Source organism: Triturus cristatus, chromosome 12 (genome assembly GCF_964204655.1).
Source record: "Triturus cristatus chromosome 12, aTriCri1.1, whole genome shotgun sequence".
Lineage (NCBI taxonomy): Eukaryota > Metazoa > Chordata > Amphibia > Caudata > Salamandridae > Triturus > Triturus cristatus.
Window position 1 is genome coordinate 243,674,529 of NC_140595.1, and position 22,294 is coordinate 243,696,822.

General features: G+C 46.6%; 1 protein-coding gene across 2 annotated transcripts in view; it reads left to right on the plus strand.

Annotated features, from left to right (window-relative positions):
- The window catches only part of HASPIN (histone H3 associated protein kinase), a 1,547,868-nt gene that overhangs the window by 510,418 nt on the left and 1,015,156 nt on the right, over positions 1 to 22,294 (plus strand). For both annotated transcript variants that reach the window (XM_085639404.1, XM_085639405.1), the window contains exon 6: positions 1,802 to 1,988. In XM_085639404.1, coding sequence (XP_085495530.1) covers positions 1,802 to 1,988 — 187 coding nt within the window. The remainder of the gene's footprint in view (positions 1 to 1,801; positions 1,989 to 22,294) is intronic.

Genomic DNA, 22,294 nt, shown 5'->3' on the forward strand with positions numbered 1-22,294 from the left:
CTCCTAGACCTCTCCGCGGCATTCGACACGGTCTGCCACCGCACCCTAGTACGGCGCCTCAGCAACATCGGAATCCAGGACAAGGCGCTGGAATGGATCATCTCCTTCCTCGACGGAAGAACACAGAGAGTCCGCCTACCACCGTACAAGTCAGAGGCCTCCGAAGTCATCTGCGGCGTCCCCCAAGGATCATCTCTGAGCCCCACCCTCTTCAACGTCTACATGAGCCCCCTCGCGGCCATCGTACGCAAACACAACCTCAGCATAATCTCCTACGCCAACGACACCCAGCTGATCCTCTCCCTGACCAACGACCCCGCCGCCGCCAGAGCCAACCTGCACGAAGGGATGAAAGAGGTAGCCGAGTGGATGACGACCAGCCGCCTGAAACTGAACTCGGACAAGACGGAGGTCCTCATCCTGGGCTCCTCACCCTCCGCCTGGGACGACTCCTGGTGGCCTCCCGCCCTGGGCACCGCACCCAAACCGACAGACCATGCACGAAACCTGGGCTTCATCCTGGACTCCTCCCTCTCCATGACCAGGCAAGCCAACAACGTCTCCTCGGCGTGCTTCAACATCCTACGCATGCTACGGAAGATCTTCTGGTGGATCCCCACCGAGACCAGGAAGACCGTCACCCAGGCCCTCGTCACCAGCCGACTGGACTACGGCAACGCCCTCTACGCCGGTACCACCGCCAAGCTCCAGAAGAGACTCCAGCGGATCCAGAACGCCTCAGCCAGACTCATCCTCGACATCCCACGAACCAGCCACATCTCCGGACATCTGAGAGACCTTCACTGGCTCCCCGTCAACAAAAGAATCACCTTCCGCCTCCTCACCCACGCACACAAAGCCCTACACGACCAAGGCCCGAGCTACCTCAACAGCCGAGTCAACTTCTACGCTCCCAAACGCCACCTCCGATCAGCCAACCACGCCCTCGCCGCCGTCCCCCGCATCCGAAGAGCGACTACAGGAGGAAGGTCCTTCTCCTACCTGGCCGCCAAGACCTGGAACTCCCTCCCTCCCGACCTGCGCCTGACCCAAGACCACCTCTCCTTCAGGAAGAAGCTGAAGACCTGGCTGTTCGAGCAGTAGCGGCAAACCCCCCCAGCGCCCCCCCCCCCCCAGCGCCTTGAGACCCTACGGGTATGTAGCGCGCTTTATAAGTGTCACTGATTGATTGATTGATTGAGTTATGCTTCTGTCCTATCCTCCTCCTCGACGTATTCCGATCTGTCCTGTACATTCCCACTTTAAGTCCTTTCTTTTCTTAATAAGAATATAGCCAGCAATGGGGGAATCCAACCAAATGGTACTTCTATACTAATTTCTATACCTTGCAGTCCAAAGGCGGCGAACCTGTTAGAAAATATGTTTGTATGTATATAAAAAAACCTATTAAAATAAAAAAATAAAATAAAAAGTGAATGCCTTAAATGTAACACCTAACTGGGTTCAGTGGGTCTGATGCGGCTTTGCTACAGAGGCATCTAAAGTATATTACTTGCTAGGTAATATCTGTAATATTCCATTTCTATTGTATCCAGCGTCTCCATGAGGATGCATTGATTTAGCTAATGACTGTTAACTAAATGTGAACGGAAAGTATCCCCACAGGAAAGAGCAGGATGTGCTTTATCATATTTATCTTTGTATATTTGTTTAGTTGAAAACCTAATCGAAACAATCCCAACAAAATGTACTGGAGTTAATGAGACTAATAACTTTTAATTGTTATCCGACCACCAAAACGTTACTTTTATGCATCAGTTTCACTGTTATTGTTCTTCAGGTGGTTCCCTCCCTTGGCTTTGGGGACAGCTCTGAGATGTTGGAATGCATGGTGCCTGCAAATATGCTAGACTCCTGTCTCAATTCATCTGCTATCTTGAGCCTCTCCACAAACTCATCGTTTTTTCGTGATAATAAGAGATATGCTCGTCTGCGCGCCGCCCTCAGCTTGCATAAAAGAAAAAAAGGTAATGAGAGATTCTTTTTCCTATTTAAACATGCTTTTGAGTGTTGAAGACTGGTATTTGACAGAAAAGATAGAGTATTCTCTCCCTCTGTTTTGCTGTCTCACTAACTCGCACACAAAGGTGTTTAAGGCACATCTTATATTAAAGCTTTCAGCAAGTGACACCAACAGCTACGTATTGCCTTTGACTTCGGAGTTTGGTCTTTATTTGAAAGAAATACTATGACTAAATCAAGCGCTGGTAGGTATTCCTGCAGTCTCAAAGACATCCTTGCAGTTTGAAAAGTGATAGTGCATGTGTTGCCCAATAACCAGGCCACTCGGTTTGTCACAGTAAATGGCATCCAAAGCCTCCTTGAGGCTCAGTTTGGTTGGTCATTCAAGGCCAATCTCAAAGGATAAATATTATTGATGCACACGCTACAAATTAATGCATATGTTGACAGTAAGATTTTTTTTTTATCCAGTTGAGACTTCAGTTCTTCTTGTTTATTCACATGGTTCTTCCACTCCCCAACGCGTTTCGTCGTTTTGAAGGGCTTAACCCATACGACTTCCTCAGGGCTGGAAGCAACATAAATATCAAATGTATAGAATTGTAATAATATGCAACAAACAAATACATGCCCCAAAATTCGTGGACTAGTGCAGAGGAATCTCAGGTGCTAAGTTAAATGCAAACAGGTGCTCCGTGAAAAAACATGTGTACCAAACTATTAACAAGTCAGCGTATATAATAATTATTGACAAAAATAAGCTCACTGTCGAAAAACGAAATTGAAATTCAGTGACAACATGGATTTATACCAATACTTGATTCACTCACCAACCCTAGTGAGTAACATGCTGTATGTGGCTAATACAATAACATAATTAGATCTGTACCTCTATTTCTGAAGAACTGCAAACCTGTAGTGGTACAAGTAGTACTAAATTAATGACTGCGTCACACATGAGGCACGATAAACCAATACACTAATGAAAAGACTAAAACCAATATCAATACCTTTCAAAGTCTTGTATAGCTGGAAAAATTATTCTCCAGTTTCGAAATATTTCATATTCTTTATGAGTCAACCAAAGTACGTAAGGCCCGAATTTTCAACCACCTGAAACAACAATATATGTATAATATATCACTAGACTAGTTAAATCGCCGATATAAATAGCAAGAAAATACGCGTATCACGTTCTTACCCTATTTAACGGCTATGTCGCGTTGTATAAACATTCGAAAGCAAGCGAGTTCGTTTCAGCAAGTCGTCCCTGATATAAGTAGACCTACAAGCAAAAGAATCTTGTAGTTACTAACGTCCTTATAGTACTCTAGGACCCAAAATTTATAACTACTAACTGCAACCCTACCCACCTCACCTCAAAACGGCTCTTGTAACCCGAGTACAGGTAACGAGTGCTTCCGTCGTTCTGCTACTTCCGTATAAGTAAAAAAGAGTAGAAATAAAGGAAGTGACTACCCTCAGACTAAAGTCATGGGCACCATGTCTAAATCGTATCACAGCCCGTATATCTGTAACTAAGGTTGTAACATTGAGTACCATACGTCAATTTTATGAGTCACATCAATAATTCAAAAAGTGCGCCAGAACCTGAATATAATGGACAAAATAAATAACATTATTACAGATCCGATTAACCTCTAGCGAAAATAGAAACCCGAATACCGGTAACGAGTATTCCAGCCATGAGGCTCCTCCCGTGAGAATTAGAGAAGTAGAAAGAGTAACTACCTCCAAACGCTACAGTAATGAGCGCCATATTACATAGCAATATAGCAGATGTGGCTATCTAGAAAAACTGGAGATGTGACGCTCTATGCCATACCTTAATGCAGGGTTCCTCATAGTGCGGCCCGCGGGCCGCTGGCGGCCCGCCCGGCCTTCATTGGCGGCCTGCGGACCTTGATTGAGTACAGTACACTTCTCTGGAGTAAGCAGGGAAGATGGCCGCAGGAGCAAACGTTGTGAATACGCGTTTAATACGTAATCACAACGTTTCCTCCTGCAGCTATCGTCTCTGCTTCCTGCTTTCCTCCGATTGGCCTGCCTGCCTCTGACGTCACGCGAAGCCCAGGTCCTTTAAAAGTCAGCTGTAACTAGCGCTAGTTACAGCTGACTTTTAAAGCACCTTTTGGTGAGCTTCCTGCGCCCCTTGTGTCACGACGTCCTTCCAGCCCCGGAGAACCTTAGCAGCAGCGCCTGCACAGGTATGTTTTTTTAATCGTTATTCCAACAGCGGTGAGAGGCCTGGAGCTGCCGAGGCCGCCCCTGCCTCCAGAGAAGGTGCCTTCGTACCTGGGCTACTCCGTAGTGACCATGGTTTTCTGTTGCCTACCTCTGGGGATAGCCGCACTCATCTTCTCTCTCATCTTCGCGCAGCTATGTACATTTGTTCCATATGGCTCCTGCGCGCAGCCTCCCCAAGCCCCTATAAATTAAACTGTGAGTGCATGCCCCGGTGACGGCCTCTAAGCCTCCGAGTCTTCCCTCTCTTTCGGTCTCGCTCCTCAGTGAAAACCAAGACTTCAGGAAACTGGTATTACCTTCTCTTTCCTCCTTTCCGTATTTGCTGCTCTGTGAAATGGATCCAAAAAAGAAAACATTTTTGCTGGGAACGTCTTTTTCTGACACCAGTGCAGCCTCGGGGGTGGAGAGGAATAAAACATCCCAAATGTAAAAAATAACTAATTAAAGCAAGACCGAGTGGTTGCAAGGTGGCCAGATTGATTTTTTCACACCCAAACACATTAGCGCCACTTTACAGTGTTTGCCAGTGAAGTGATACTTTTGTTTTCTCCCCTCTTTGAACAACATTGTTTTCCTTGTGTGGGAAAGTGCACCTTGCCTGGAGGTACTGAAATACCTGCTTGATGGGTGAATTGGAAAACAAAATGTATACAGCGTCTGTGTGTTTACGAATGTGGTCTTTTTAACCCCTTCCATGCTGCGCAAATTCCGCCGCTGTGCTGACGGAATCTTGCGCGGGCGTGGTCATGACGGAACGGTTCCGTCATGAGCACAGCTCAACCGTGGCTCATGACGGAACCGTTCCGTCATGAGCACCGAAGGGGTTAAGCCATACCGCCTATGTTTTGAAAGGGTATAATTATAAGCAATGGGCACTGAAACGGGTCCTTTCCGGGCCCTGTATTCATGGCCTTACCTTTTCATGCGAAAGCACTCGCTGCTTACATTTCACATGCTTTACTTAATCTTGCATTCCCTATGAGTGTTTGCTTTTTCTAGGATGTTAATTTTTTGTAGGCAGCATATTGTTCTTGTCAAGTGCGTAATTAGAATTGAGTCACATCCAGGTGTTTATAGCGGTCAGTGCACTGCAAGTTTCTCTAAGTGGGGCAATATGGTGATCAGTGGTGATCTTTGTAGTTGCATCTGATTGTGAAATACAGCATTGTCTAATGTTTTGAAAGTTTTTTTTTACTCTAGCTCCGCCCCCACTGATCCCGCCCCCACTGACTCCACCCCTACCAGTGCGGCCCTCGGCCACTAACCACACTGTAATTTTGGCCCCCGACAGAAAGTTTGTGAGTACCCCTGCCTTAATGTATCAATAATACATCACGTATTAATTTCGGGTAAGTCCAACAGATATAACGGTGCACATGTGAATTAAATTAACAGAATATAATGATAACGATCATATTAGCAGAATCAGAATTGATAGATTACTGAGCCAAAATATACATCAGATGCTAATCCGAGCCCATTCATTGAGTTAAAAATAAAGATCTAACAAAACAAGAAAGTAACAGAGCAGTATACCCATGTGTGACTAATTAGTGAATGAATGGATACAGAAATATCCAGGCCGTCTAACACAATCGAAAGTGTATTTGTTAAAATTAAAATTGGTACAAAAAGTTTGTCGTAATAAAGGAATTCAGAGCAAACAATGCCCCCATAAAACTCAAATTGTCATTATCATACCAATGAACATATATAGAATTTATGCAAGATTGACCAGGCTACCCAATATTAAAGAGAATAATTCACATATCCACTGATATTAATCTCCTAAAAAGGACTGTAACTCCTGGTCATAATTGAGACCATCCTCCACAGCCTTCAGACGCATGATCCACCGTGCCTCATGTCTGCGCAGTTTCAGCTCTCTATTCCCACCACGTGGATCAAGTCTAACATGTTCGATGCCATAAAATTGAAAAGATTTAGTCAAACCTTGCGCTTTACAATTGTAAACCTGTTCGGCAATAGGATATCTCGCATCATAATTGTTAATAGCTCTCATGTGTTCACTAACACGGTCCTTTAGAGCTCTAATTGTGCTACCTACGTAGATCTTTTCACATTTGCATAAAATGACATATACAACATATTTAGTGCTGCAACTAATATTAGAAAAAAATATTGTACATGCGACCATGCTTATCGTTGAACTGTTTAGTTTTGTCTTGAGCATATTTACACATGCCACAGTGTCCACATTTGAAAAAACCTTTAGTGAGTTTTGTCAACCAAGTCTCTTGTTTATTATCAAAAGGGTAACTGGGACTTAGCATAGATCCTAAAGTCCGGCCCCTAAGAAATTTAATCTGCGGTTTATCCGTTAAAAATTCTCGCAGAGTCCAATCAGCTTGCAAAATGTGCCAATGTTTATTTAGGCTTTTGCGTAAAGTCAAACTGATCGGGGTATAGTCTGTAAACATTCTGATAGGTGTTATTTTCGAAATAGTGGCTTGACTAGGCTTCAATGTGGATGGTCGTTTGATCTTAAACACCCTCTGTTTGGCTAATCCAATATCTTTGTTTGAGTAACCCCTTTGGGAAAATCTTCTCCCGATATCCTCAATACAATTAACAAATTCTACATTTTCACTACAATTGCGACGAGCTCTAACCATTTCTCCAAATGGAATCGCTCTTATCTGATGTCGTGGGTGTGCACTGTCTGCATGTAGAATAGCATTGCACAACGTGGGTTTACGATACATTTTACTGTATATTTTAGTGTCAATAACATACAGCTCTACATCCAAAAATACAATTTTTGATGTACTTGAAGATGTTGTGAACTTAATGTTCAATTTGTTATTATTAAGGTAACCAATAAACTCTTGTAACAATTGTTCTGTACCGGTCCAAATCATAAGGCAATCATCTATATAACGCCCCTAAAATAAAATGTAATCTTGCCACTTACTGCCTGATAAGCCCCAAATCACCTTTTCTTCCAACCAGCCCATATATAGATTGGCATACGCCGGTGAAAATTTTGAGCCCATAGCCACTCCTTGAATCTGCTTAAACCAATCTTGTTTAAAAATAAAAAAGTTATTGTCTAATATCAATTCAGTCATAGTCCGTAGCATTTGGGTATGTTCCCAATGACTTGCCGGTCTTTTAGACATAAAATACTGAATAGCTTGTAAACCCAAATCGTTCGGTATGCATGTATAAAGTGACACCACATCTAGTGTCACCAACAACATACCAGTTTCCCAACACACATCTCCTAGAATACTCAGAATATGCCTAGTGTCTTTAATATAGGAGGGCAGATTGATAACCAATGGTTGCAAAAATAAATCAACATATTGGGACAGACGTTCCGTGGGTCCCCCTATTCCCAACACAATTGGCCTCCCCGGTGGGAAGGGGAGGTCCTTGTGGATTTTAGGCAACGTGTACAAACAAGGATAGCAAGGGCGATTAACCTTCAGATACAAAAACTCATCATCATCATCTAAAAGGTGATTATCATGCCAATGTTTCAATAATCCATTGATCTTAGTTGAAACAGAAAACACAGGCTTATGTGGAATCTTCTGGTAACACTGTACGTTATTCAATTGTGAATATATTTCCTGTTCATAATCGATTTTTTTCATAACAAACAAATTACCACCTTTATCTGCTTTTCTAATAATCAAATCAGAATCATTAACTAAAGTTCACAACGCTTGCCTTTCTTGTACTGTTAGATTATCTTGCTGATATCTAAAAGAAGATGTAGTGTTCCTAACAGTTTTATCTAAATCGTTGGTAACCAAAGTGTGGAATATTTCAATGTTATTACCACTGACAAGATTCGGAGACCACCGAGATTTCTCTTTTAGGCCACTTGATATCGAGAAGTCCGGTCTAATATGTAAATCTGAAAGCACCCTCCCTATCGTGATCGGAAAGGAGAAAAAAGAGAAATCTCGGTGGTCTCCGAATCTTGTCAGTGGTAATAGCGCTTGATTTAGTCATAGTATTTCTTTCAATTAAAGACCAAACTCCGAAGTCAAAGGCAATACGTAGCTGTTGGTGTCACTTGCTGAAAGCTTTAGTATAAGATGTGCCTTAAACACCTTTGTGTACGAGTTAGTGAGACAGCAAAACCGAGGGAGAGAATACTCTAGTTTTATACACATGTTTTTTCACGGAGCACCTGTTTGCATTTAACTTAGCACCTGAGATTCCTCTGCACTAGTCCACGAATTTTGGGGCATGTATTTGTTTGTTGCATATTATTATTACAATTCTATACATTTGATATTTATGTTGCTTCCAGCCCTGAGGAATTCGTATGGGTTAATCCCTTCAAAACGACGAAACGCGTTGGGGAGTGGAAGAACCATGTGAATAAACAAGAAGAACTGAAGTCACTATTGGATAAAAAAAAATTCTTACTGTCAACATATGCATTAATTTGTAGCGTGTGCATCAATAATATTGTTTATATCAATCTAGGATTGAGTTTTTAGGGATCTTGGGTGGTGTTCCCTTTATTGATGGCACCGCTGTTGATTTCTGATCTTTCTAAATAATTTTGTGTAATCTTGTTTGTAGCGCCATACAGCCTTTCACACCCATTAAGTATTCAATACCAATCTCAAAGGAGTTGCTGTGAAATTGAGATTACTGTACCATACAATTATAATGGTTACAATAAAGAATGTGATCTTTCTCAAAAATCTCTATTACTCTCTAAAAAACGGTGGCTAACAAGTATGTTGTGGAAATGCAGAATCAAGTTTGGCAAGCTGTGAAGGACTGAAACTAGATCATGCAACAGTAAAATCAAATTTCCCAGTAGAATATCAGTCGTGACCACACAGACTTTTACAACGCAGCACATTACAATGGATATAACGTTGACCATTACAGTGCATTGTACTACAACGTGTACTGTTACCACATAAAGCTGCTGGTATGTATGTCAACATATTTTCACTGGAAAAGCCAAAGGTTAAAGTTACATTTGAGTTAGGTATGGTAATAAGTTCTTACTTTACGTTAAAAAAAAAAGACTCAGTCACTCAAAAAAGAAAAGGTTAAAGTGACGTTCTAGTTAGATCTTGTAATAATATAACCAATGTCTTATGGTTCAGAGGCTTACCCTGGAAAACTGGATCCTTTTTTGAATAGGGCACAGAGCGCAGTATTCAAGTCTTTATTCCAACTGCCATGTAACACTTCAACTGCGCGAATTAGGCTGAAATTCGCACTATAGGATCAAATGCTTGTACAAATGGCCAGCATAATAAAAATACCGGCACTCCACAAGATCTGCCTTGCAAGGACATTAAAACATCTCACCTGGCTTGAAGTCGCGGGATTCGACAGCACAAAACATACAAACATCGGGTCGCAAGCCCTAGACGTATCCCTGGTTTAGACTCGATCAAGGAAGATATGGCATTTAAAATGACCTCATTTACACACAAACACTCAAAACACTCCTGAACAGAAATGTAAAAGTTTTGTCATGGAAATCGGATCAAAGAGCATTTGCTAAAAGAAAACGCGTACACCTGCTCCTCACTAGTTACAACAGAAAAGGCTTGCAAACCAGTGGCGGCTGGTGACATTTGAAAGTGGTGAGGCGTAAAATTATTTTCGTACTGCACTGTGGCGAGCAGGAGTTGCGAGCGAGCCTAAACAACCTACTGACTGTGTGTACTCAAGTATGGGCTTGTAGGTGAGACATGACAGCATTCAGGCAGGAACCAGACTACTGGACCCTGTTCCCCTGCAGACTGCCGTAGTGGGGGCCTCCTCTGTCCGGGTCATGGACAGAGTCTGCTGAGCTAGCTTGCAGGCGACAGGCACGGCCGCACCAGTTCCACCAGAATCTTCCACCATCTGTGATGCTGTGCATTGTGGATTTTCCTTCGCAATCTCTAGTCAGTGGATAAAGTCTTAGACCTTTAACTCTAATGCTTTAAATGTGTCCTATATGACCACACCAAGAGCTGAAGACTGAGAAACAGACCAACGGCGTCTCCTTTTGCTCCCTCCTTATCAGCATGTGCATCAAATCCCGGGTACAACTAACTACTATGCTCAGACCTCCTGCACTTACACTTGTATTCCTGCTGCTAACCCCCCATTGCGTCGCAAACACAAGTCCATTTTCCGCCTGCCTTCAAGTGCCTCAAGGAACTTGAGGCCTGAGTGCCAGAGAACAAGTCGATACTAAACTGTTGTTAAACCAAAATCCTTCTCTCAGTCCCACCTATTTTGCAAGACACTACCTGTTATAATCAAGCAAAATAAAACCTGAGAATCGCATGAGACTGCACACTTTACCAGTGAAAACTAGCACGTCCGACAAAATGCACTAGGTATGATTTGACTGTTGAAATATGATCTGTCCCTGTTACGGTAAAGTTGCAAACAGCTATGCATAAAATATCAGAGTTACAAATGCTTGCAATGTGGCGAACCTATAAATTAAATCACTATACAGATGAAATCAGCTATAACTGGTGAGCTCATCGGAATTCTAATACACACACTGCCCAGAGTTCACTGTGAACATCGTACCTTTGACATTTTCACACAAATCTGTGGCTTACGTAACGGGAAATACAGTAGCATGATTAAAGATTCGTTTTTTCAGACGCCGTGTCCCCTCAAGGAACGGTTACAGCTCTGTCTAAAATAGGCTGTGTCTGCTTCTCAGATATCTTACTTTGGGAAGATAAGGGACGACAATAGGTCGGTGGAAATAACGGTGTGCTGTGCTCACGGTCCTATTTCAGTCCAGCCGCCCACGTCTGGAGGAAATGACTTAACCTCCCGTCCCTCAGTTGTGCCGCTGCGGAACAGAAGACAACTTCTTGTCCAATCAGGCACCCGTTTATTTGGAGCTACCGCCAGCATCACCTTTCATCATCTCAGGTCACTAGTTCACAAGCAATCACTTTCCACTGTGGTGCAATCACCAGGTGCAATGGCAGGTTAGGAGTGGCCACTGCAAATGAAAATGAATATTGACCCATTTTACTGATCCAATATATTCAGACTGCAAGCTTTCAAGGGATGAAAAGACTGCGTGCTGAAGTAGGCTTGAACAACGTGATCGGAAAACAAGCAGCTTGTCGACTATCGTGAAAAGAGTAGTTTAAGTCACAAAAACTTGTGTTTATTCATGCTATACCCTTCACTCTCTACCTTACACCTGCCCCAATAAGCCCTGTTGCCCTCTTCACATTGTACACTTACTTACTAGGTCTTCCCACCCACTCATCCAGTCGCGGCTCGCGGGGGGGGAAAGGGAGGGGGGGGGGGTCGCGCACGGGGGGGGGAATTAAATATTATTAAACAAAAAACGTACCTCGCAGCCGGTCGATGGCCCCATGCTGTGTACTGTGATAGGCGGGTGGAAAATGTGATTGACAGTTGACAGACCAATTAATGGAAAACGTGATTGACAGTTGACAGACCAATGAATGAAGAGGGCATGCGTATGCAAGTGTGTGAAAAACTATTTTTTGTATTAAGACTTTTTAAGGAAACATGAGAGCTATCTCTAGGCCTGCCCATGCTAATACCTAGCGACTTGTGTGCCCTCACTTTTGTCAGTGCCCTTTGCCAGATGGACCAGCCCAGGTCGGGCGGCCGGGGCTGCCAGCCCTCGCAGCTCACAGACCGGCGGCTATTGAGAGAGTGTCCATGGGCCCGAGCCTTCTCTCTCAGACCAGGTACCCCCGTTCCCACTTTATGTATTATTTGTGGACCCTCACTCAGTCACTCTGTCCCTGGTGGGTATTTACCGCCCAGCTGCTGCCCTCGCGCTTCGGTTCCAGTTTGCGAAGCTCCTGTTCCCAGAGCGCTCTCCTTTCATCCTCTGCCCCCACAACTCTGTGCAGGCTCCACATTTCACGGGCACGGCTCTCGGATTGCGTACTGTGCCGCATTCTCACCACATGTTCCCCGGAAAATTATTTATGTGGCACAAAAATCACAGCCGTTAGAAAATTCACAGCCCCAGGGGCACGTGGAGATCAACGTCGCCTTTTCGGAGGGCCAGCTTTTCAGCAATGAATCCAGTGGCAAAGTGAGTAAGGGACCCACGTCTGGGCATACCCTGCCAACTTAGGGCAAACAAAGCAAAACCAAAGGGGATGATGGACGGAGTGTTGAACATTACAAGCACTCATCCCCAGTCAACTGATCTGGGTTTAATCCATCATCGGCGGAGTGAGCTAAAGAATGATGATGGATTAAACCCAGATCAGTTGACTGGGGATGAGTGCTTGCAATGTTCAACACTCCGTCCATCATCCCCTTTGGTTTTGCTTTGTTAGCCCTAAGTTGGCAGGGTATGCCCAGCCGTGTCCCTTACTCACTTTGCCACTGGATTCAAGCTAGCCTGGCTGATGATAGCTGATTAGCCAGAAACCGGTCCCAGGATGCTTGTTTCCAGTCCAGGGTGGACATGGCTTGGCAGTTCGGGCTGGACTGTTCCCATGAGGCACAGGGTCAGACTGATTTGCATATGGCCATTTCTGAACTGGGTGGCGGAGTGAGCTAAAGAATGATGGATTAAACCCAGATCAGTTGACTGGGGCTGAGTGCCAGCAATGTTCAACGCTCCGTCCATCATCCTGTGGTTTTGCATATTGACATCACCCTTTAAATGAAAAGGACGGTTTTTAGTACCTGAAGCCTCTCGTTATTTTTGCTTCAGTCTTGTGGCAACATGATTACTCATTGCTATCTGCTGTGATGAAGTAATAAAACTGTCTCACTGCCATTCATGAGCCTTGAGAAAGTCACAAGATGTTTTTGTATTACAAACAGTGTACGGTACTTTAATTATGCTAATGTATCATAATTCACATCTAAATAAATAGAAGAATTATGTCTATCTAAAGAAAGTCCATACTGTCTGGACAATAAATTTGTATTGGAGAGTGCTTTGGCTTTTTGTTTAAATCAAAGAAACTGTTCTTCAGTGGTTCACCTTCTTCCTAAATAAATGCACACAGCTAATCAAACTTAACAACGCAACCTCAAAAGTAATTCCAGTCTCACAAGGAGGCCCTCAAGGGTCAATTATGTCTCCTGCCTTTTTCAGCCTCTATATGGAACCTCTCAAAGTGATCCTGAAACAAGCTAGAATTGTCTATCATCTCTGTGCAGATAACACCTACCTCTACATGAAAATCTGATCAGTCAAAGACATCCAGCACCTAAATAGCACACTACACACAGTTCAGTCCTGGCTGTCCAGCAACCACCTCAAACTCAACCCCAACAAAACAGAACTCCTCTTCATCCAGCCCAAAGAAAGATCCTATACCGTAGATGTCTGGCTTGACAACGTCACTGCACTGAACTGCAAACTCTGTTAAATCCCTGGGAATCGGTTTGACAGTCACCTAAACATGAAAGAGCATAGTAATGTCTCTGTGAAAATCGCCTTCTACACACTGAAACATCCAAAACAAAAGTCAAACCCATCCTAGACCTAAAGACTGTGGTGCATTCTTTGTCCTCCCCAAGCTGAACTATGGTAAAACAACGATTACAGGTGTCCCAAAAACATACCCATCCCTTTTGAAAGCATCACTCCATGCGGTGGCCAGGCTCCTATCGGGGGAGAGGCGCTATGACCACATCACTCCCACTCTCAAGCAGCTCAACTGGCTTCCAGTCGAGGCAGTAGCTATACTCAAAACTGCATGTATAACTCACAAAGCTCTCTACATGGATAAACCAATCTACCTCTCAAATTATCAAAAGCTGAACAAAAGGGACCTCTACAAAGCTCAAACAGTCTACTCCTGATTCCACCAAAATTTAAGAAAGAAATCTCACACCTTCTCCTTCTCTGTAAATGCTCCCAGAATCTGAAATGCACTTCTCCATTACCTACGCAACAATCTTTCTCCACTTCAAGAAGAAAATGAAACTCCCCCCACAACAAATTTTTTAATCTACCTCCCTAATAGCATCCGACTGCCTTTGCTGCCACCCGGATTCCTTTATTAAACCTCAGCACCAATCCCTTGGGGAGGGGGTGGAGGCACTAAAACTACTTCCACTCCACCTGCCTCCATTTAAAAAAAAATATATATTTTTATTGATTTTGCACAAAACCAGCAGGGAGGTCCGAAGACGCTTCCCTAGGAGACAAAGTTACAAACGTGTCATTTGAAATCAGGTGTGGCAGAAATTGATTGTCTGTCATCCTGTCAGACATAATATGCAATTTGTTCAGTCACTACAAAAAATGATTACAGAATCTTATTCCAAACTACCACCCCACCCCGCCACCCTTCCCACCCCCCAGACGTGTCACTAGTTCTTGGCTGCAAAAGGCCAACGGGCAGGGCCTGCAGTGAGGTGACGTGTGCATGGGCTAAGGTTACAGTTATGATGGGCCAACACAAGTGCCGAGTACCAACCCAGTTTCCGAGGGTGTGGTTTGTGCAGATCAGAGGGCTAGTTGCACGTTACACTGCGGCCTTCCCGGGGTGCAACTATAGGGGCATTACCATCGATCTCTTCGGGAGACCTGAGTGCAGCGATCATTGCTTCCCAAGCTCTCGCCCTATCATGAACCTTATCACTCCTGGCCCGTTTCGCCAGTTGTAACCTGATCACTCCCTCACATTCAGCCCACGTTATGAATTCTGTTTTCCACCTTGCAATGTTGGGACCTTGTTTCGCCTTCCAGTGTGTGGTGATGTTTCGTTTGGCCAGTAGGAGGCCCAGATCGATAAATTTGCCAGTAATTTTATTCTTGGATATGTGGGGGAACCAGTGTAGAATGCAGTGCGCCATGGTCTGTTCGATCTCTGTCAGTGCGGTCTGAAAGTATTGTCGTTATCTCCTCCCAGTAACTGTCAAGGAACGAACAGTCCCACAACATATGCTTGAAGTCTGCGCTGTCCATATTCCATCTCGGGCAGGCCGCTGAGTGGGTCGGGAAATATTTGTGTAATTTTTCAGGGGGGAAATAAGCTCTGTGCAGTATATGGAAATGCACTAGTTGGAACTGCGCATTACTACTGCTCTTCAAGGCTGTCTCCACCAACCTCCCCCATGCCTCATCTGGGATGTCCTTGCCAATATCAGTTTCCCATTTGGTCTTTAGGTCAGTCAGGGGAAGTAGGGTTTCTAGTGTCATGCGCTTGTACAGACGTGACTGCTTTGAATGTGCCAGCTGTCATCACCACATATTGACAGCCCAGGGAAGTCTGCAGTTCTGTCAGCCCACTGCCCCAGTGCTTTCTAGTTGCTGCAGTGAGGGCCGTATACTGTAGGAAGCAAAAGGTCATCGTCATACAATGCTATGTGATGAACCTGCCCATGAACATCAAGCCCCTGGTAGACTTGCCCCGACCTGGCCCGTACCGCCAGCGGCTCCATCGCCAGGGTAAACAGCAGCAGGGAGAGGGGACACCCCTGACACGTGCCCCACCCCACGCCGCAGGCGTCTGAGATAAGCCCCCTTTTCTGACTCTGGCAGTGGAGTCCGCATATAGGAAAGCCGTCCAGCTCACAAAGTCAGAGCCAAGCACCATTGTCCGCATCACATGGAATAAGAAAGCCCACTCCAGGCTGTCAAAGGCTTTTTCTATGTCCACTGCAAATATCGTGGCGACATTTGCGTGGTACGTGTTCACTGCCAGGACCCTCATAAGCCTCCGGACATTGAGCGCTGTGTTTCTGGTGGGGATGAACCCGGACTGGTCTGTGAACCAGGGTGGTCATGTGGGGGGAGTAACCGGGCAGCTAAAATTTTGCTTAATATTTTATAATCCAGTTTGAGCATGGATAGCGGGTGATAGGCAGTCCTGCTTTCCCGGCTTGAGCAAGGGAATGATCACTGCTTCCCTAGTGGAGGCTGGAAGTTTACCAAGTCGCTTGGCATCATTATATAGCTTTACTAATTTGGGAGCCAGAAGCTCTATATAAGTGAGGTAAAATTCAATTGGGAGGCTCAGTGCCTGGGGTTTTGTTGCAGGCCATACTCTTGATAGCCCCCCGTACCTCCTCAAGTTCAGTCTCCCGCTCCAGTATTGCTGCGATGTCTTTATTCAAGGCTGGCAGGTCTACCTCTCGGTGAATGCATGCAATTCCTCGTCCGTGGGGGACAACAGACTCCCGTAGAGCTCGGTGTAATACATCAAAAACAGGTCATTGATACCTTGTTGATCGTATCTGGCCACCCCTTTCTGGTCATGGAGCTCTAGGATCACCGACCCACGCCTGGCTGGGTTGGCCAACCAAGCCAAAAGGGCTCCCGACTTCTCCTTCTCTGAATGTGCTCGAGTTATGTAATTTTTGTAATCGAAGCAGTGCAAACGCACTACCGGAGTCGCTACGGCCTCTCGAGCTACGAGTGGCTCCTGCTGCTTGCCTGGGTTTTCAGGCCTATCTTTTTCCAGGGCGCGCAAGCGATCATCATCCCTTTTTATGTCTTGAAGGAGTGCCTTCCAAACCCAGCCATCTCAGATATACATCCCTCTCTGAAGACTGCTTTACATGCGTCCCACTCCACAAGTGAGGATGTGGCCGGGCCCTCATTGTCTTGAAAGTAGGTGGTGATAGCTGAACCTATCGCTGCGCGGAAAACTTGGTAATCTAAGGCCTCGGGCGGCAGGCGCCAGGTAGGGATTTTAGGACGAGCACGGGACTAGTGTAACCGCACTAGGACCGGGTTGTGATCCGAGAGCATCATGGAGAGGTATTTGCTGCAGCCAATCCCCTCATGAACATCAGGCGAACTTAAAATGGCGTCTAGCCTAACATGCAATTCGTGAAGGGCTGAAAAGGAGTAATCGCGGGTCGCAGGGTGTTGCGCCCGCCAGGTATCTATTAAGCCCCATTTCTGTTGCCAACTACGGTGTGTTTATGCCAATTTGTGTGCAGGTGCATTAGGAAGAGGTGGGTGAGACTGGTCGCGTGTAACATCGGAGGAGCAGTTGAAGTCTCCCCCTTGTAAAATCGAACCTGTGAGGACGGTCGCCAACTAACCCGATAAATGGGCGAAGAAAGCTGGTTGGCCTGTGTTAGGCGCATATATACTACAGAGTGTAAGGTCTCTACCATCCAGTCTCCCTGTTACCACCACATATCTACACTCCGGGTCAGTCACCTGTGTCGTGCATTGGAATGGTACCCCGGCCCTAAGCCACACCAGAACGCCTCTTGCAAAAGCGGAGTAGGTAGTGTAATAAGGCTGGCCCCTCCAGCCGCGCTGTAATGCCTTTTCTTCTTTTGCCAGCAAGTGGGTTTCCTGGAGGAATGCGATCTGAATGTCTCTGCGAACTAAGTAGGAGTGTATTTTACGGCGTCGGGTCATAGAGTGCATTCCCCTCACATTCCAGGATAAACAAGCCAAATCTAATGGGGGTCCCCCCATGACACGTCTGTTAAAAAATTGCACCCCACCCCCCCCCGTGACATGTCTGGATTCCCGTAGAAAACTCCAACTTTAGTAACCCCAACTCCCCCTCCCAGGGCAGGTATCCAACAAAGAATCCCCGTCCAAACCTTGTTAGGATAAACCATCGTCCAGTGACAGTGGAGGGGGTGAACGCCTGACAAGTGCTGTGCCGATGACCCCATATCGCCGCCTCCCCCGTATCTGTTCTAGCCAACACGCCCCAGGTCAGTGGGATTTTACACTTAGCTCATAGTGAGAAAGCCACAAGGTCTCGGAGTCTGTTCTAGTAGTATAAGGATGATAGGTCTCTGATGGCCCTCACACAAGGTCGTCAGCCATTTAAGGCATAACCTGTGGCATGCCTGCTCCCAGGCTCTCATTGTCGCTGCGGTCTGGTGAGGTTTCCGATCTGTCAGAGCGGCGTCCGGTGCCGCTTGGAGAAGAACCAGGACTGGTTTGGCTGTGGGACACCACTGCCTGGAGCGCTTTACAGCGTTCTAGGCTAAGTTCCCTGGGCGAAGGGGCTCTGGATCCGGCCCTAGGAGTGCGGGGGCTCCGCAGTGGTGTTCCAATGCCTCTTGTGGTGTGCGGAAGAAGCGTGCACCAGCCGGTTCTGCCACCCCTAGGCCTCTCAGTGGGAGCCACACCACCGCTCCAGCTTTATTCAGATGTCAGTGTGCCACGACTGGGCCCGGGCCGTTACACGCCCGCACTGGGGCAGGCTTTTCTCTCTTGATGCAGGCCTCTCTTTTCTCTGGGTGGCAGTTGCTCTCTGTAGCAAACATTACCAGACTAGAGGCCCCCACACGCCCAGGATGCTGGCTGACGAGTGCAGGGACAGCCGACCCCCTGTTTTTACTGAGCTCTGCAAGCGGTATAGGCCCGGTCCACAGTTACGGGCTCCAGTGGTTTCTTTATTGCGATCGTGCACAGGTGCCAGCACTTCTGTATCTCTGCCAGCCCCAACGCCTCTGCGTGTGGACTTCTCCCTGCACACCCCCGGGCCCGTTGGGTGGACTCACCGCTCTAACCTTGCTACAGTTGTTGGGGCCTCCAGCAGGGCGGCAGTCAAACCGGGTACCACCGTGGGCCTCAGACCGACCTGGTGCCTCTGGAGGGGAAGTTCCTCAGAGCCCAGTCCGGTAAGGCCGACATGCGGATCGCTGCTTGGTCTGTTTTCCCACCGCCGGTGCAGTCCAGTGGAGAGCCCTGCCGCGCAGGTCAGTGTCCACGCAAGGCGCTGTGTATGGAAGAGTCAGGGCTGTGGGAGCTGTCGCGCTATTTGCCAGGTGGGCGCCAATTTACAGCCGGTCTCACCAGAGTCGCGTCGCTTCAGTGCAAACGTCCCCAGAACACTTCAATACAGCTCAACGCCACACCCGTACTCACAGGGCTGCAGGAGTGTCACAGGGGCCGATAGTAGCCGCTGGAATTGGGCTCTTGATTACCGCAGCGGATGCTTCGGGGCTCTTGTGGTGACGCAGCCATTTTGTCGCCGTCTTCGCGACCTCAGTAGCAGGGCAACACAGCCAGGCTAGGAGCAGGGCTCATCGAAGATTGTGAACCCTCTACTTTTGCAGCGCTCGGCAATGCCCCTCCGAGCGACGTGGGGTCCGTCGTCCGGATCAGCCTGTCCGTTGGCCCAGCAGGGCAGCAGCAGCAGCGGCAATCACACAATGTCCGCCATCTTGGACACAGACTTGCAGGCAAAAAGTTTGTTGGTTCGCACGCAAAATCAGTCTCTGTGGTGTTGCAGAGCTTCACCTCAAGTGCCAGCACCCTCCAATACTCCGCAAGGCAAATTCTGGCTCCCCACGCTGTAACTGGGGGTCAGAATATCTGTTTATAGGGGAGCGGCGGTCGGAGCTCCTTAGCTAGCGTCCTTCCTCATTGGCTGCAAGCCACGCCCCCCCCCCCCCCTCCACCCAAGTGCCAGCACCCTCCAATACACCGCAAGGCAAATTCTGGCTCCCCCCGCTGTAACTGGGGGCCAGAATATCTGTTTACAGGGGAGCAGTGGTCTTCCTCATTGGCTGCAAGCCACGCCCCACAATCCACCTGCCTCCATGAGGCCCTTCCTTAGCTACCCCTGAATAATATTGCCCATCTATTTTGCTCTACGTTGTAACTTTCTGTTTTAATATGGTTATTATGTATTTCTACTTATTGCTCTTGTAATCTCGTGCAGCTGCTTCCATGCGCTGTAAAACAATTATTAAATACATGCTGTAACTACCTCACAACTTTATCATCAACCTATACTGATGCCTTCGTATATCTTGTGTTTGAGGCATGTGTGCTATAGATTAACCCTGGGCGTAGTTCGCGAAGCAGCACTTCGCGAAGCTACGCAAAGTGCAGTTCGCACTACGCGAGCTACGCGTAGCACTTCGCGAACTGCATAGTACCTTGTTCGCACTGTGCCAGATGTCGTTTTCAATGATTGCACAGTGCGGACAAGCAACCGGCACTGTGCAAACATTGAAAATGGCATCTTGCACAGTGCGAGCTGTAGTTTTCTGCTGCTCGAGTAGATTTTTACTCGAGCGGCAGCTTTCTCAACGCGAACAGGTAGTTTCTCATCGCGAGCGGTCGCGAGCATACGCGACCACTCGCAATGAGAAACCTGACCTCCTCGCGTTGGGAATCCCACCGGGAGGTTTATTTTCCATGCTCGCGATCGCCAACTTGAGGTTGCTGATCGCGAACAAGGAAAAAGTCTCGCTGGGATGTCATTTTGCTTGCTCGCGGTCGCCAACTTGACGTTGAGGATCGGGAGCAAGCAAAAAATGACCGCAGCACTACGCAACACTACGCTACGCGTGTTCGCACTGTGCTACGTGCAGTTCGCGTAGTGCGAAGTCGCGCGAACTTCGCAAACTACGCAAGCGTAGCGTAGTGCTTTGCCCAGGCTTACTATAGATACACATATTTTGCATAGTCCTGCCATCTAGTGTTGGGTCCGGATTTTTGCAAGTTGCTTTTCTTAGAAGAAGTCTTTTTCAGTCATGAAGTAAGGTGACTCCTCTTTTCGGTGTTAGTGCACATGGGCATCGGCTCCATTGTTAGATTGCTTTCTTTCCGACATCAGGTTCGGGCGTGAATTGCAGCTCTCCGATTCGAAACCGTTAATCGGGATCCCAATGGTGCGCAATTCACTCTACCCTCGTCAGTCCAATTCCACCAAACAAAAGGCTGTAGGTCCACCACTGCCATCAGGCCATGGTAGGCACCGAGACTCTGATTCCAACGCCCCGTCTTCCAGCTCGGCACCGAAAGAGCAAGTCAAGCCTTCTGGCTCGGGCTCGAGTTGAGATTACACCCCTTTGATTCCGAAACATTCGGGTTCGAAAGATAAAAGGACAAATTCAGCTCAGCACCGTGAATTTCGGCACCAAAACATAAAGATGCTCCTCTAAAGCCTCTGGAACCTATTCTAGAAACCATGAAGCAAAAGCTGGGTCCAAAATAAAAGAAAATCCATATAAACCCGGACACTGGACACATTACAACTAATACAATGTCAAAGAAGAAGGGGGAGACCAGGAGCTGTTAATGGTCCAGTACCCGTGCTCCAAACTAACCATGAAGTCAACAACGGGATGACACTGTTCCTAGGTGAGTAGTGCCAGCAGTCACACACACACTACAAAGAGAGAAATAATGGAAAAAAGGGCTAGAAAGGGGAGAGTACTAGGTCTAGGACTCAGTGGAGGGGAACAGATCTTGTCTCTTGTAGCCCGATCAAGAGGGGAATTCGACCACTGAGTCGTAACCATTACTTAAAGTACCTTAGTTGATGGCCCCCACTTATCGTTTAGAGGGCTAATGTTACCCCTCTACTAGTATTATTTTGTTTCCTCGTGCACTACACAACTTTCACAGTTTTTTCTGGTCCTGATGAAACGCCAGGGATCTTTATAACCACAGAGGCGTGAAACATGTCGACCTTGTAGTTACCTGGGCACATTACGCCTATTCTGGTAACCCTCAACCTACGGGTTTTTTACTCTGCCAAGGGTACCTCTTCATTAAAAAATTTCTTTCGGTAACCCGTAGACAGTTGTAACGCATTGCACACACATTATCACCCTTCATTTAGGACTCTGTTCACATACCCACATGCACCAAACAGCAGTTCTCAAAAGATCTACGTTAAGGTGACCCTTCGGGAGACCCGTAGGGCATTGCAGCGCCAGCCCGATGACGAGCAACTGCCCAGTGATGAAGCATGACATCCCTCGGGGTGTATGAGGGCTACAGGAGACAAGATCTGTCTCCCCCCCCCAACACACTGAGTCCTAGACCTAGTACTCTCCTCTTTCTAGCCCTTTTTTCCATTATTTCTCTTTGTAGTGAGTGTGTGACTGCTGGCACCACTCAAATTGGAACAGTGCCTTCCCGTTGTTGACCACATTACAACAAAGCCAGTAATACCATCTTGCTAAAGGAAAATGTACGCTGAATAAAAAAAGGACATGACTACTAACCCTATCAAAATTCCTCAAACCCCTCCACCTTCAATAGTACTTAATATACCAGCTTCGGACCCTCTACACATCACACCACTAGGCTCTCCAGGTGCAAAGCCTGATACAGGAGATGACAATCACACTAATGATCAGCCACCAC